The sequence below is a fragment of the Myodes glareolus genome, chromosome 1, assembly GCF_982192425.1.
Source record: "Myodes glareolus chromosome 1, mMyoGla1.1, whole genome shotgun sequence".
Classification (NCBI taxonomy): domain Eukaryota; kingdom Metazoa; phylum Chordata; class Mammalia; order Rodentia; family Cricetidae; genus Myodes; species Myodes glareolus.
The window spans coordinates 111,286,834-111,302,401 of NC_142026.1; the positions used below are offsets into that span (position 1 = coordinate 111,286,834).

The window sequence follows — 15,568 nt, forward strand, 5'->3', positions numbered from 1 at the left end:
GGCGGGGCTATGGTTTTTGGAGGACTTTTTCAACACCTGAGCGGACTCGCCTGACTGAGGCGGAAGCTGCGTGGTGAGCAGCGGCGCCATAGAAAGCAGAGAGGAGCTGAATCGGCTCTGCGGAAAAACTGTGTTTCCATAGCAACATGGGCGAGCGGGGAGGTGAGTTCCCAGAGAACGGGGCTCTGCGCGCGGGCGGACCGGGCAGGAGAAGCCCCTCCACGGGTGGGCGGATGCCCCCCCTCGCCGGAGCTTGAAAAAGACTCACAGCCGGTGGTGCGAATTCAATGCCTGAGGTGAGGCTGAGGTACAGTTCGCAGTTACGGGATAACCGGCGAGCCCGCCCACGGCCCGGGGCGGAGCCATGCCTTCGGGCCATGCGGAGCGCGCCATAATGGGCTTCAGAGGCGGAGCTGTGGCAGCCGCCGCCTCCGCTGCTGCCGCCCTCAGTCAAGGTCGCCAAGAATTTAGTCAGATAAAAACATTTGTCGCCAAGAATTTAGTCAGATAAAAACATTTATCCCCCAAACATCGCCCCTTTGTCAGCAGGAAGTAGTAAGATGATCGATGCTACGCCCATTCTCCCTTAAAGAACTGGTCGTGATTATCATAATAAAGGCATGTTTACCTGGTTACCGTATCCTAGGTAACAAAGAAAGACGGACCTTTTGCCTGAGGCACCTGGTGAGATAAACAATGCTACCTAGAGGTTTTTCCATCTGAATAGGGGAGCTGGAGAGATGGCTCAGAGGTTAAGAGCACTGACTGCTCTTCCAAAGGTCCTGAGTTCAATTCCCAGTGACAACTGCTTTGGTTTTTAAACAATAGAGGGGGACTACATTACCAGTGACAGCTTCCCCCAGAGAAAGGATTTCTCTTGCATTCTTTACACTTAATTTTTAATTCAAAATTTTGCTGGTACAGGCAAACAAGATTTGCTTTTTAAAGCAGAGACCTACAGGTCTCTAAGTTCAAAACCAGCCTACTTCCAGTACTGATTGTGCTGAATTTTTACACTGAGAGTTTTTAGTACTCTTAAATGTTTATTTGGGAGGAGAGTTTTGTTTATGTTTTTCTAGGAATGCTGACATACATCTGGATGCCAGCGAGACCGACCAGAGAGATAAAGAAGACGACCCAGTGGATGCTGAGTGTCCTGCTGTGGAAGATTCGTGCGGAGACAGCAGAGATGACCTTCTGGGCGGTGCCAAGAGCAGCTGTTTCACACCATCGACTTGAGCAACACCCTGTGCAACCTCTTATCTCTGACTCTATTTTGCCTTTTCCCTCCTTGGGGATGGGTGGGAGCAGATATCCTTGGCATGCTGCGTCTAGGTGGGGACCAGATTGGAAAATAGTTTTGCCTTATTGCTCTTAAAGACAATAATTAGGGGGAGATGTTGGGAGCCACCTGGAGGCACAGGTGGTCCTGCAGTTTGGAGGTAGCCACGTGGGGCTGAGCAACCCTGCCTGCACCCTTGCCTGCACATGCTCAGACCAGCAGAATGGCATTAACCAATCAGGACAGCGTTCAAGCTGCTCCACCGTTTAAAAGCAGATGCCTCGGGACCCTACTTCCTCTCTCTAAGCTTTCTCTCGTCCCTGCTCTATCGTCCCTTCCCCCAATTTTCCTCAAGGGAATGCTCCAAATAAAGATGTGACCAGAGAAGGAATTCTCGTTTTTGGTGGGGTTCATTCCTGCTGGACAGGATGGCGCCCCGCAAAGCATCTTCACAATGTTTCCATGCTGTGTGTACACTCATTGAATTGACAAGAACTCTTTAAGATCATAGAGATCTGACATTTCCTGAGTGGGCATTCTGTGTGTTTGGAATAAGGGAGCAGTTTTGGTAAGCAAGGAGTGACAGAAAATCTTTAGTAGATGCTGCTTACATGGGAAGATATGAAAATAATACACAACATCTGGAGTGATTTCAATAGTACATGTTATTTTTGTTAAGATAAGATGCCAAAGAAGAAAATGTGTCTTAGCGTTACCGAAATACCTTACAATTATTGAATCATGCCTTATATAATTTTTGAACAAAGTAAAAGCATTTTATATGTCACACAGAAGCTTGTAAATGCTACCGAACAAATTTTAATGGAAATATTAAAGCCTTTCACAGGAATACTGTAATAATTATTTTCAAGTTACGGAAACGGAACTCTACCTTTTTCTGTTATAACCTATGCATAACACATTCTAATCCCCAAACATTTGTATTAGGGAAAAAAATGGTCAGTATGTTTCCAATTCTTTTTATGATGTGGTACCTTTTGTTTCTTAGAATGCTCGTTTCACTTCATTGATCCTCTTCTGGTGGCTTGGTAGGTGTGATGCAGGAAGTTCTGGAAAGTCCAGTGCAGAGGATTAACAAACCTGCTTATGTAGGTTTGCTTCTGCTCTCAAGAGGGCTGCAGTGAAGAGGGCAGGTCCAGGAGGCTAGAAGTCTTCACTGCAGTTACCCGGCGTAATTACCATTTAACTTTCTTCCCGTGAGGATATCAGAATGGCCTGTGTATTTCAGTGTCCCAGCGAACGTCAATTTCTTTTTTCCAAATGAAGGACAGTAATTTCAGGTCTGATGTCTTGGCTACACTAAAAAATATATTGACACGTGAAACTAAACTAAATATTGACTGATGATATCCAAGGAAAGAATAATTGTCTTTTTTATTATTTATTTATTTTGCCCAGCCCAATCACAGTTTCTCCTCCCAGTCCCTACCCCAAACCTCCTCTCTCCCACTCCCCATCCACTCCTCCTCCTTTCTCCCCAGAAAAGAGCAGGCTTCCCATGTATATCACTGGACCATGCATATCAAGTTGAAGTAAGACTAGCATCTCCTCTCCTAAGGAGGCTGGATGAGGCAACCCAGTAGGAGGAAAGATTCCCAAAGCAGGTAACAAGAGTCAGAGATAGGCCCTGCTCACACTGTTAGGAGACTCACAAGAAGACCAAGCTATAGAAATGTAACATATGTGCAGAGGGCCTAGGTCAGTCCCGCAAGATCTCTGGTTGGTGCTTGAGTCTCTGTGAGTCCCTAGAAGCCCACATTAGTTAATTCTGTGAGATTTCTTGTGTTGTTCTTGGTTCCTCTGGTTCCCATAATCCTTCCCCTTTCTTTTCTAATGTTCGACTTTGAATCTCTACACCTGTTTCCGTCAGTTGCTGGGTGAAGCCTCTCCAGCAAAAATTTATGACTATCCTTAGGATTTTGTTTTGGTCACTTTGAAAATCAATATGGCGGGAAACTGAGAATCGACCTACCTCAAGACCCACCTCTATCACTCCTGGGTATATTCCCAAAGGACGGTCTACCAGACCACAAAGACACTTGCTCAACAATGCTCACAGCATGTTTATTCATAATAGCCAGAAACTGGAAGCAGCCTAGATGTCCATCAACCAAAGCATGGATAAAGAAAATGTGATATGTTTATACAATGGAGTATTTATTTATTACTCGTCTGTTAAAAACAATGACGTCATGAAGTTTGTCAGTAAATGGACAGAACTAGAAAATAACATCCTGAGTGAGGACACCCAGACCCAGAAAGATCAACATGGTATACAGTCACTTATAAATGGATATTAGTTATAATAAAGAAAGGAAAATTATACTTTAATCCACAAATCCAAAGAAGCTAAGTAACAAGGAAGGCTCAAGGGGAGGCACATGGATCTCACTGGGAAGGAGAAATGGAATAAATATCACAGGTGGACAGGGGAGGTGGAGCTGGATGGGGCGGGAGTGGAAACAGGAGGGATCAGGTTGAGGGAGGATAGAGGGAGAGAATACTGGGAAAGACAACTGGAATCTTGGGGCATCTCTGGGATGAGATAGAAACCTAGTGCAAATGGAAACTCCCAGGCATCTCTGAGAGTGACCTGACCTAAGACTCCCAGCCATGGGAGATACAGAGCCTTAACCAGTCATCCTCTGTGACCAGTCACTATGTCCAGGGAAGAGAGTGGGACCCCAAACGAGCCACATAACCTTTGACCTACAATTTACTCTGCCTAGAAGATAATCTGGGTAAAGGTGGCACAGAAATTATGGAAGTGGCCAATGACTGGACCAGCTTGAAACCCACATCCTGAGAGGGAGCACATCTTTGACACTGCCTAGAGAGGCAGGACCCAGAGGCTGGACAGCCCAGGGACCTAGGATAAAACCAAAGAATAATTGTCTTAATCCTGAAAGGTTTTCATTTCCACTCTGAATGAGAAGAGGTTGATATGGGAAGGACGTATTTGTTTTTACTTCAATGATTTGTATAGTTTGACGAAAGTGTTTGGTTGAGGTGCAGGGGATAAAGGGAAAGAGAGGAGGAGAATGTATCAAATCATTTCATCTTAGAAAATGATCAAGAGATGGGAGAAGTGTTCATGAGGTCACTCACTCATCTTTGAGGAGATAGAGACAGTTGGAGGTTCCTGGGGGAGGTGGGAACCATTTTCTTCAGTGTTGTAGAAACTACTTAGTTATTCGGGCTCCAGTACTTAAACCCACAGCCATGCATTTACAGGTGACTCAGATTAAACCCAGTAGGTAGGTACACACCACACACCACACATATCACACACACACACACCACACACACACACCATACACATACACTACACCACACACACACACACACACACCAAACACATACACCACACACGACACACACACATACCATACACACCACACACACCACACATATCACACACACACTACACCATACACCACACACACAGCACACACACAGCACACACACACACACACCAAACACATACACCACACCATACACCACACACACCATACACACCACACACCACACACACACACACACACCATACACATATACCACACCACACACACACACCAAACACATACATCACACACGGCACACACATACCATACACACCGTGCACACACCACACACATACCACACACATACTCCACACACCACATACACACCAAATACATATACCACACACAACACACACACAACACACAACACCACACATATACCACACACCACACACACACACACACACCCCACATATATACACCACAAACCACATATATATGCCACACACACCGCACACCACACACACACCACAAATACACCACACATATACCACACACACACACCACACATCACACACAAACCATATACACACACCACACATATACCACACACCACACACACACACACACACACACACACAGAGAAAATTAACAAATAAAAAGACAGTAAAATAGAAGAATACTTGCTGAGAAAAAGAGAGCTTCTTGGGGAGTGGGAAGGATTAGATGTAATAGGGGATGAAATGACCAAAATTATATTTGTATATGAAGTGGTCAAAGAATAATAAAAATGAAAACAAAATGACTAAAACTCTTAGGCTCTAATACACTAGATTAGTTCCCATCTCTCTACCTGGCTTATACAGTTTCTTTTTTTGCAATTTTTTAATCTTTTTTATTTTATGCTTCTAGTCTTTTTGACCATCTCACTTCTTCGGCTGTGAGGAGCCAACTTAGCAGAAGGGCAGTGGGACGGGGAGGCCGCTTCGGGTCTATAGAGAAGTGACAGGGCATCTTCCAGCTGCGTTTGAGCAGGACTAGTATTTAATCTGGTTACTTTTCATCTCTGCTACGAGCTAAGGTCAAAGAAAATGTGGACTATTATTTATAATGTTAATTTTTATTGCTATGGTAAAAATAAAAAATTAAAATTAAAATATTTAATATTACAGACTTAGACTTCACATACATATATTAAAACCCATGTGAACACAGATGTGTCTGAAATTAAAATATTGTAAGACAATATTTTAAAAACTCAGTCAGGGATCATAGTATCTATTTTCCTCTAATTGGTTTTTCTTTTTTTTAAAAAAAAATATCTATTTATTTATTTATTATGTATACAATATTCTGTCTGTGTGTATGCCTGCAGGCCAGAAGAGGGCACCAGACCCCATTACAGATGGTTGTGAGCCACCATGTGGTTGCTGGGAATTGAACTCAGGACCTTTGGAAGAGCAGGCAACGCTCTTAACCTCTGAGCCATCTCTCCAGCCCCTCTAATTGGTTTTTCATTGAGAATGTTGCTCACAGCTTACACTAAGATCACTGGTGCTCACTTTAAAGAATAGATGGATTAATTTTTCAGGAATATTGGCATTACATTCATATCTTAAAATCAGACAGAAGGCTATTAGGGGGCTATTGTTGGTATGACACAGAAAGTGTCTGTGTGTTGTGCCAGCCAGATGTGCGGGCAAGTGTTTCCCCTCCTCCGGAGAAAAAAATGTAGTGTAAAATTTGACACTTTATGTGTCATACAAACATGAAGTCATCAAAAGGCAGTCAACACCAAATATAAAGTCACTAATAGTGGATCTTCCCTTTAAATACTGAGATTTTCTCTTTTTTATTTTTATTTTTTGCCTTCTCTCTTTCCACTCTAATAATAAATATAGATATTGACCAAACAATGATAGATTCCAAACACAACATATTTAGTATTGCATTTATTGATCATCACATCCAATACAGTACAAGCTATTCAAAAGCCTAAAAAGAACGGAAGACACTGAAGAGAGCTCTGCTCTAGGTGGAGAACGGGCCATTGCCATGACCAAATGATGCACTGATGAGGACTTTCAGGGGATCTGTGCCCCCGTTGTGGTTTTTCTGCTCTTTCTTTCCTCTTTGTTTTATTTATTTATTTGTGTGTGTGTGTGTGTGTGTGTGTGTGTGTGTGTGTGTGTGTGTATGTGTGTGTGAACATGTATGCACACATCCAATGACTGGTGTGTGGAGGTCAAAGAAAAATTTTATGCAAGAACTTGTTCTCTCCTTTCCCCATGTGGATTCCTGGGATTGAACTCAGACTTTGAAAGGAGCACCTTCATATACTGAGCCATCTCAGCAGCCCTCCAGTTCTTTATTTAAAAGATATATTTACTGTCACCACAGTATATAGCAAAAGTCTAACCTTCAGCTAATTGATGCTTTCTGCCAGAATGTGAGATTTTGATATTATTTAGTTGCCAATAATCGTTACTTGTCCATATTCCAAAACTCTGAGAGCTTAGACGCTGAGAAAGAAATGTTAAATGAAGATGCTGCACAAAATATATAGTGATGTCGGGCAAGAGTGTTTCTCAAGTTCAGCTGCATTCTGATCCTCCTGAATAGAAAAAAGGAGGTGAGGCTAGAGATGGCTCAGAGGTCAAGAATAGTAACTGCTCTTCCGGAGGACCTGAGTTTGGTTCCCAGCACCCACATGGATCTCATAACCATCTGTAACTCCAGTCTCAGAGGATCTATCATCCCTTTCTGGGCTCCATAGGTACTGCATACACATGATACACAGACATACACGTAGACATAGTAGCACCTGTACACATAAAATAAAATCCTTGTTTCAAAAAGTGTTTACATATTCTTTTTACTCTTGAATTTTTACTCATCTTCTACTTCCTTTGCTATTTTTTTCTCTTTTCTCTCTACTAGTGCCTTACAAAGGGTTAGACAGAATTTGGGTACACAGAGAATTTCTCTTTTTTCTCCTTAAATACTTGAAGCCAAAAGCCTTTATGCTAGCCAATATCTCTTCCACACCTCCTTTCCCTCATACACACACACACTTTGGGCAACTTCATTCCTTCTGTATTTTTCTTTTCTCAATTTGTCCTTCTTATGGAACTCAGGAATTCAGGATGTGAACACAGTATTCTAAAATCAGAGTGATAATCAGCTCCATCACTTCAGCCATGGATCATTTACAAGTATTGGTAATTTCATTCTTTTTTGGATCATTCTTAAATTTATCATGTATGTTTCAATCAATAGTCACCCTGCTGCGCTAAGAATTAGAAATAATTACTGTACCCTATATTATTAATTTTAAAGTCAGCATAAACTCCTACAGAGTCTTAATGTTCCTACATACAATTTGTTATGCCATTGTTATTCAGTATTTGTTATACACTATACATTTTCATACATATGTATTCACATATATATGTATACGTGTATATATACTTTTTTTTTACTTTGTTCTTACTCATTCCCCTCTCGCAGTGCCCTAGCCATTTTCTTGAGCCCTCTTGCTGGTCTTCTGCCCCTTGTCAAGCTCCTTGAAGCAGCCTCATTCTCTCTGAGTCCCAGTCTGTGATCCTAGTCCAGATCAAGTCTATTCTGTTTCTTTTTGAGTAAACAGATTAGTAGTATGGAAATGTGAGCTGAAAATTTTACCCAGCAAAATGTACTTTAGTGCTCTGCGAAACCAGGGATAGAAGAAACCATAAATTAAGGGATTACAAGTGGAATTAAAATACCCAAACCATGTTAGGGCGTCAAATAGAATTGCAGGTGTAGAGAAATTCAGAAAGGGATCTATCAGAATGGTGATAAAGCAAGGAAACCAACACAGTAAGAAAACGCCCATCACTATTCCTAAAGTTTTGGCGGCCTTTTTGTCTTTCCTCATTTGACTGTTTTGATTTTCTGGCAAGTTATCAATCGCACGAGCATGTTTCTTGGACACCGCGAAAATTTTGCCGTAAAGCCCCACCATCATAGAGCTAGGAGTAAAAAAGCCTGCCACAAACAAAGTAGTCCCCCACAGCTTGTTGAACATGACTGGACAGGAGCTGGAACATGCCACCAAGATGTCATAGCCTTCGATACCGTCAGCATAGGCCTCCGAAAAGACTACCCCAAAGGCGAAGGCTCCAGGAAGTGACCAGCATACAAGCAGCAGTCGCTTCACGACCGGAATGGTCATTTTGGAGCAGTAATGCAGAGGGTGACAGATGGCATAAAACCTATCGACGGCCACGGAGCAAAGATGGAAGATGGAGGTTATGCTAAGCATCAGGTCAAAGCTGTAATGGATCTTGCAAAACGTGAGTCCAAAATACCAGCAATTCTCCACCGACCTGACCATGCTATACGGCATGATGGTGAATCCCAACAGGAAGTCGGTGACTGCCATGGAGAGGATGAGGAAGTTAGTCGGCGTGTGAAGCTGCTTGAAGTAAGAAATTGAAACGATCATGGCCAGATTACCGAAGACTGTGATGAATATGGCTCCTGTCATAAATGAATACATGGCAACTCGGACCCCTAGAGACCTTTCATTTTCTGGGCACGATCCATTTCCATATTCTGAACAATCAAGGGCTTCCTACATAAAAGAGGGAGCACATGGGATTTTATCAGAGACTAAACAAGCACTTTATTCTTAGGTCTGCTTTCACAGACCAATTAAAAAAAAAATACAGCAGACTCAAGGAAGACAATTATACCGAAATATAGGGCATGTCTTTCTCATTAACTTTATGATTTATAGAATTCTAATAGAATAGATTAAAGTGATTTACTTTACACTTTTGATGACTCAACTTTAAGCATCCATTCCTACTTTGTTCTAATAGGATCTGTAATCAAGAAGTTGAAGAAGATGGGGAGAAAGGATGAAGAGGAAAGGAGACAGAAAAGAGATGGGGAGATAATGTAATAAATTTATTAGTGACCTAACTCTAACTGAGCTTCCTTATGTGTACAGAAAGAACAGATAATTGCTAGAAAACTCACACACTCCTCCTCGGATGAACCTGGAATCCACAATCACACTTGATTTGCTTTGTGTGTGTTACCTCATACATCTAGGCTATCATGTAAATACGGTTTCATTCACATGTTCTATTATTTCCTCTATGCTTTGATTTTTTTTTCTTATTAAAGTTGTTTTTAAAGTGGAAACGTTATCAAAGTACCCTGAATTATCTGGGAGAGCCATCCTCTTTAGCAAATCTCCAAGTATTACAAGCATCACACCGCTCGAATCAAAGGGTGGAGGTCAGAGGACACATTTCAGGAGCTGGTTCTCTCCTTCCGCTGGGAGGGTCCTGGCGCTGGAACTGCAAGCCTCAGACTTAGCAGTGATCGCTCTTAACTGTAGTAACTAAAGCCAGCTGTAGGGGACGGAGCAGCTGCCACCAAGGAGTGGATCCAAGGTAGGTTTACTCCTCTTTTCCTCCCTACTCTCGGACACCAGGTCCCTCTGCAGAGAAGAAATGGAGTGTGTGCCTCCGTGTCTGGAAAACACTGTTTCACTGAAGCCGTTCACTGCCTTTGACTCTTAAGGTCTTTCTGCATCTTCTTCTTCCATGATGAGCCCTGAGCCTTGGAATAGTTTCACTAAAATCCTTTCCCCACACTTTGCTAATGTGTATATTCTCAAACTATAACTATTTTTATCATCTAAAGAAATCCGTGTTTATAGTATATTTCTTAATCCAGTAATTAAAGTAAAACACAACATATGAAGGGATTGAGATATAGATGGGATAGACAGATAACAGACAGACAGACAACAGACGCAGATAACTTTTTACTTTCAAAGTGAAGTGGTTTTAAAATAATAATAAAAAAAATTTCTTTCGCTACCCTATGCTCCCCCCCCTCTTTTTAATTCAAAGTGGGGATTCAACCCTGTGCCTTGTTTGCAGTGAGCACACATTCTACTCCTGAGCTACCTCTGCTTCATTTAGGGAAACACTTGTACTAAACAAATCAATTGATCCTTACAAAGAATGCCCGTTCTTTTTCAAGGTCCTAAATATTCTTCTCGGGAGACAAGATAGATTGCCAAAAGGCAGCACATTGTCTTGTTTCCAAGCTGATCTGCCTTTCAGTGCAAATCCACAGCAAGCCCTGCATCTTCAGTAATCTAGACTCTCACATCTCATATCTGCATGGAAACAGATGGGAAAGGGAACAATGACGCAAAGGGAAGAAATGCATGAACAATGCTATTGCATTATAGTGTAGACATTTCACTTCTTAACAAGCACTCAAAGAAGAGAAAACACAGATCTACTCCTTCACATCCCTTCTCCACATACCTGTTGTGCTTCAAAAGATGCCATTGTAGCTGCTCTGTGGGAGAAATGCTGTCCCTTCTCTCCTGACTCCAAATGCTGCTGTTGAACTACAAGACAGGAACTATGTGAATTGTGCTTCTTTATAATTTAACAATCCGTCTCGAGGGCATTGGATATGTGTTAGGTGGGGGAACTCATGTTATTCTGAAACTTTAGCAACTTAAGTGACCCTGACCTGTGTCTGCATCCTCTTAGGAGGCTCTGCTTTCCTAAGTTTTCATCACCCACAGCACTATTTATATTTAAAGGCAGCTATCACATGAAAGCCGCAAGAGTCAAGTTGAACTACTTTAGTTATTAGCTATTCTTAGTTCCAACTAGAAATGGATGAGACGGGTGTTTTAAGGAGAAAAAATAAGTGTCCCCTCTCACTTTAGGATGACCAGAATGGTCAGAGTTCATATTTCATATCACATTTTATACCCACAGAGCTTTCCCCATCCATTGTTTTCCTCTCTTAGTCTGGGGATGCAGCTCAGTGCTCTTAAGGCCAGACAATCTTGACTCCATTATCATTTCTTTTAGTAATGCCACATGACTGCACTCATATCTTCTCAGACACCCTTTCTTTAAATCTCCTCACTTAGTCACAGTTGCCCATATTTTTGTATGTCTTCTTTTCACTTAAGATAGCTCATTCCCACTTTCCCACTGTTTGGATAACTTTGGAAAGAAATATACTTCAAATGCAGGAGGCAGCACGGGGGAGGGGGACATCAGGTACCTGCTTGAGATGAAACAATACCGGTTCTCAGTGACCTCAGCTGTTTTGGCAGCTGCTATGGGTGTAGGAAACTTGGACAGATATGTGGAAAAATGGAGCTTTGAATGGTTTTAAATGCTCACTGATCTTCTGTCTCCTGGAGGTTCCTACTGACATTTTAGAAATAAACTCCGCATTTTCATTCTGTTTGATTCCTATGAAATACATAAATTATTTTTGATTTGACCTCTCTTAACAGCTTTTCATAAGGAAGAAAGAACAACACCAAAAACCACCCATTTCATAATTCACAACAATTCAATTATATTGCAACATAAAATGAACTTTTCTATTTTTAAAGAAACATTTATAAATATCAACTGAAATGTTGACAAAAAAGTTAGATTCCTAAGAATGTATCTTTAATTATTTGCATAAGATATTACTACTCAAGACTTTCCAGTATCTTTCCTGGCTCTGTAAAGAATTATGGAAGTATCATTAGAGGCCAGGATATAGTTCAGTGGCAGAATACCTGGAGGCCCTATACTCAACCTAGAGTGAGCAGAGCCATCCAACACCGTTGATTAGTCAAGGCAGTTCTCTACAGACATGCTCACCGACCAACCTGGCCTGTGCAATCACTAAGACTACCTTATATGACTCTGGACCATATCAAGTTGAGAGCTAAAGCTAAATTAAGACTATATCCCAAATGGCTATGCTAATTTATATTCTAACAACCAGTACATAAAATTGTACTTTGTACATGTGAAATTAAGTGTAATATCTGTAAAGTAAAGCAGAAATTCAATTTTTCTTCTTATAAACATCTTTATCCATTTCCATCTATTGAATAGACCTGTCTTTCCTGCACAGATCTGACATGCAGATATGCAGTCTATCAAAACTCATATATATTTCTGAGCTCTCTAACTTTATGTGTCATCTTGTTTAATAATGGGCAAATCCCATGTTGCCTGGCTATTGCACCTTCACACTGTCATCATACAGAGTAAGGCCCCTTCTTCTTCTTCTTCTTCTTCTTCTTCTTCTTCTTCTTCTTCTTCTTCTTCTTCTTCTTCTTCATCTTCTTCTTTTCTTCTTCTCCTTCTCCTTCTCCTTCTCCCTCCCCTTCCCCTTTCCCTTCCCCTTCCCCTTTCTCTTCCCCTTCCCCTTCTCCTCCTTCTCCTTCCCTTTCCTCTTTCTCCTCCTCCTAAAATGACCTGGATATTTCTGGTCTTTTAATCATTCACCAGTTCTTCAAGTTCTGCAAAAGCTATGTTGGATTTTGAGTGAATAACAACAATAACTGTATAACATTAAATCTCCCCCTTCAGTAACACAGCTGAGTTCCTTATTTCTTCCATAATTCTCCTCCCATAAGCTTTGCAACATATATGTCTTATATATATTGTAGCAAATATGTCTTATACATAATTTTTCAAAAACCAAGCCTTGACTTTTATTACCTTAGAAACTACATATTTAGTTCATTTTTTGACTCTGAACTTCTGCCTTCAATACTTTCACAACAATTTTCAGCTCCTCACTAAGGAAAGCTGATTTGACCCCAACACAGACACACTTGGAACACGTGGAACTACTGTAGGCCCAGCTGACATGGTTCTTTGTCTTAGATAATCTCATAAGGACTTTAGGTCTCACAGCACGAACCACTCAATCTTCTTGGGTACACACCATATGCAGATTTAGGTGTTTTCCCAACCCTCTTGGTGTAAAGGTAAACAATCCTGTTGCCAAGGGTTCAAGAAGCCTAGTTTTCTTAGCGAATGCATTGTAGGGAAGCCTACAGTGTTAAACACTGGACCATTCTGAGCGCCTCTAAGCACCATCCCAGGAAGAGGAAAAGGAAAATGTCTCATACATATTTTATATTTTATTTATTCAGTTTTAGAAGTTTATCTTCATTACTTGTTCATTTTTGTCTATGTTTGTGTGTGCGCATGGTATGTATGTGCATGTGTGCAGCTACATGTATGTGTGCATGTGTATGTGCTCATGGAGGCCAGAAGTTGATGTTGGCTGTCTTCTACTATTGCTGTCCACCTTATCTTTTGAAATAGGGTCTCCCACTAACTCAGGACTCACCAGCTGACTAGACTGACTGACAAGCAAACTGGAAATCAACTTGCCTCTGCCTCCAACACTGGAATTGCAGACATGCATGATGATGTTCATATGTACATCCAGCGTTCCAAACTCATGTTTACATGGCAGAAACTTTACTAACTGAGTCATCTCCTTCCTGTACAACTTTTAACAGCTTTATTCTTATGTTTCTTGTCATCATTATTTGTATCTTTTTATTTTCCTTTTTATTTTTACTAGCTTACAAAAAGTTTTCATGTAATAAAAACTCCAGGACATTTATAGAGGATATAAATGGCAGTTTCTACTGAATTTACAAAGACAAACTATTCAAAAGACAGAAAATTGTTCATTTTCCAATAAACCTTATGAAGCTAACATAAATTCCTCAATACAAAGCCTGAAAAAAATCAATAGAATAGGAAAATTAAAGTTCAATTTTACTCATAAACATAAATGCAAAAGTGTCTAAATTCATGAATCATTTGTAGGAAAATAAAAAATATGTCTGTTTATTTATCCCAAAGATAAAAACATGATGTTGCAGTTTGATATTAGGATATAATTTAACATCACAATATCAGATTAAGGAAGAACAATCATTTGATTTTTTTCAATAGAACATTGTAAAATGAAAATAGATTTATATTGCTAAATAAAACCTCTCAGCAAACTAAAGGAAGAGGCAGTTTATGTAACAAGATTAAAAACATTTATAAAAGTAAATAAGAAAGTACAATGAGGAAGGCTTATGACTTTAAAATGGGCAATTTTTTAACATGACCTCAAGACCACATGCAAAAACAAAAACATACAAGTGAGATTATACCAAGGTAAAAATACATATGTCAAGAGAGGCAACCAATAGAGTGGAGAGCAGTCAACAGAAGTGAGAAAAATCTATCCATTCAATAAGTGAAATATGTTCAAAATATATAAGAAACAGAATAACTAGGAAGCAAATATTCCAATCAAAAACAAAAGCAAAAAATTAAAGTAGGAAAAAACTACTTCTTCTATAAAGACAAATTATTACAATGTCACTTATAATGTTCAATCATATGTCTAGACTGAAATTAGCCTGCGAGGTGAATAAAACTGATCTGAGCAGAGAAGCTTCAAGCAAGTGCAAGAAAGAGTTTTGCTTAAGACTCCAAATATTCTACCAAAAAACTTCTACAACTCATAAACACTTTCAGTAATGTTACAGAATACCAGATCAATAGTCCTCCTTTACACAGATAATAAATGGGCTGGAAAAAAATCAGAGAAACATCTCCCTTCAGATAGCCACAAATAGCATTAAATATCTCTGAGTAACTCTAACCAAACAAGGGGAAGACTTGTATGTCAAGAACTTTAAATCTTGGAAGAAAAAAATTGAAGAAGATACCAGAAAGAGGAAAGATCTCCCATGTTCTTGGATAGGTAGATGTAACATAATAAAAATAGAAATCTTACCAGAAGCAATTTACAAGTTCAATGCAATGTCCATCAAATTCCTAGCAAAATCCTTCATAGACCTTGAAAGAACAGTAGTCAACTTCATATGAAAAAGCAAAAAAACCCAGGATAGTAAAAACAATCCTGTACAATAAAAGAACTTCTGGAGGCATCACAATCCCTGACTCCAAAATCTATTACTGTAGCACTGTTCAGCTACAGTACTGAAAAGAGCCCGGTATTGGCATAAAAACAAACAGGAGGACCAATGGAACCAAATTGAGGATACGGATATTAATCCACATACCTTCCAACACCTGAGTTTTGACAAAGAAGCAAAAAA

The 15,568-nt window shown here is 40.3% G+C and overlaps 1 protein-coding gene and 1 pseudogene across 1 annotated transcript; one reads left to right on the forward strand and one right to left on the reverse strand.

Annotated features, from left to right (window-relative positions):
* The first annotated feature begins 113 nt into the window (after positions 1-113).
* On the forward strand, positions 114-333 carry LOC148123553 (Nuclear RNase P; annotated as a pseudogene).
* A 7,876-nt stretch (positions 334-8,209) lies between these two features.
* Positions 8,210-10,952, reverse strand: Taar2 (trace amine associated receptor 2). The gene is made up of 2 exons (XM_048425459.3): positions 10,929-10,952; positions 8,210-9,205 (listed from the first exon to the last, which is right to left on the reverse strand). Exons 1-2 carry the CDS (start codon positions 10,950-10,952, stop codon positions 8,210-8,212), a joined length of 1,020 nt encoding a protein of 339 aa, XP_048281416.3.
* Between the last annotated feature and the right edge of the window lie 4,616 nt (positions 10,953-15,568).

Excerpts from the sequence above, each read along its gene's own strand:
- Taar2 (XM_048425459.3), bottom strand. The coding sequence starts at position 10,952 with ATGGCATCTTTTGAAGCACAACAG. Across the intron at positions 9,206-10,928 it reads CATCTTTTGAAGCACAACAG|GAAGCCCTTGATTGTTCAGA; the intron begins GTATGTGGAGAA and ends TCTTTTATGTAG.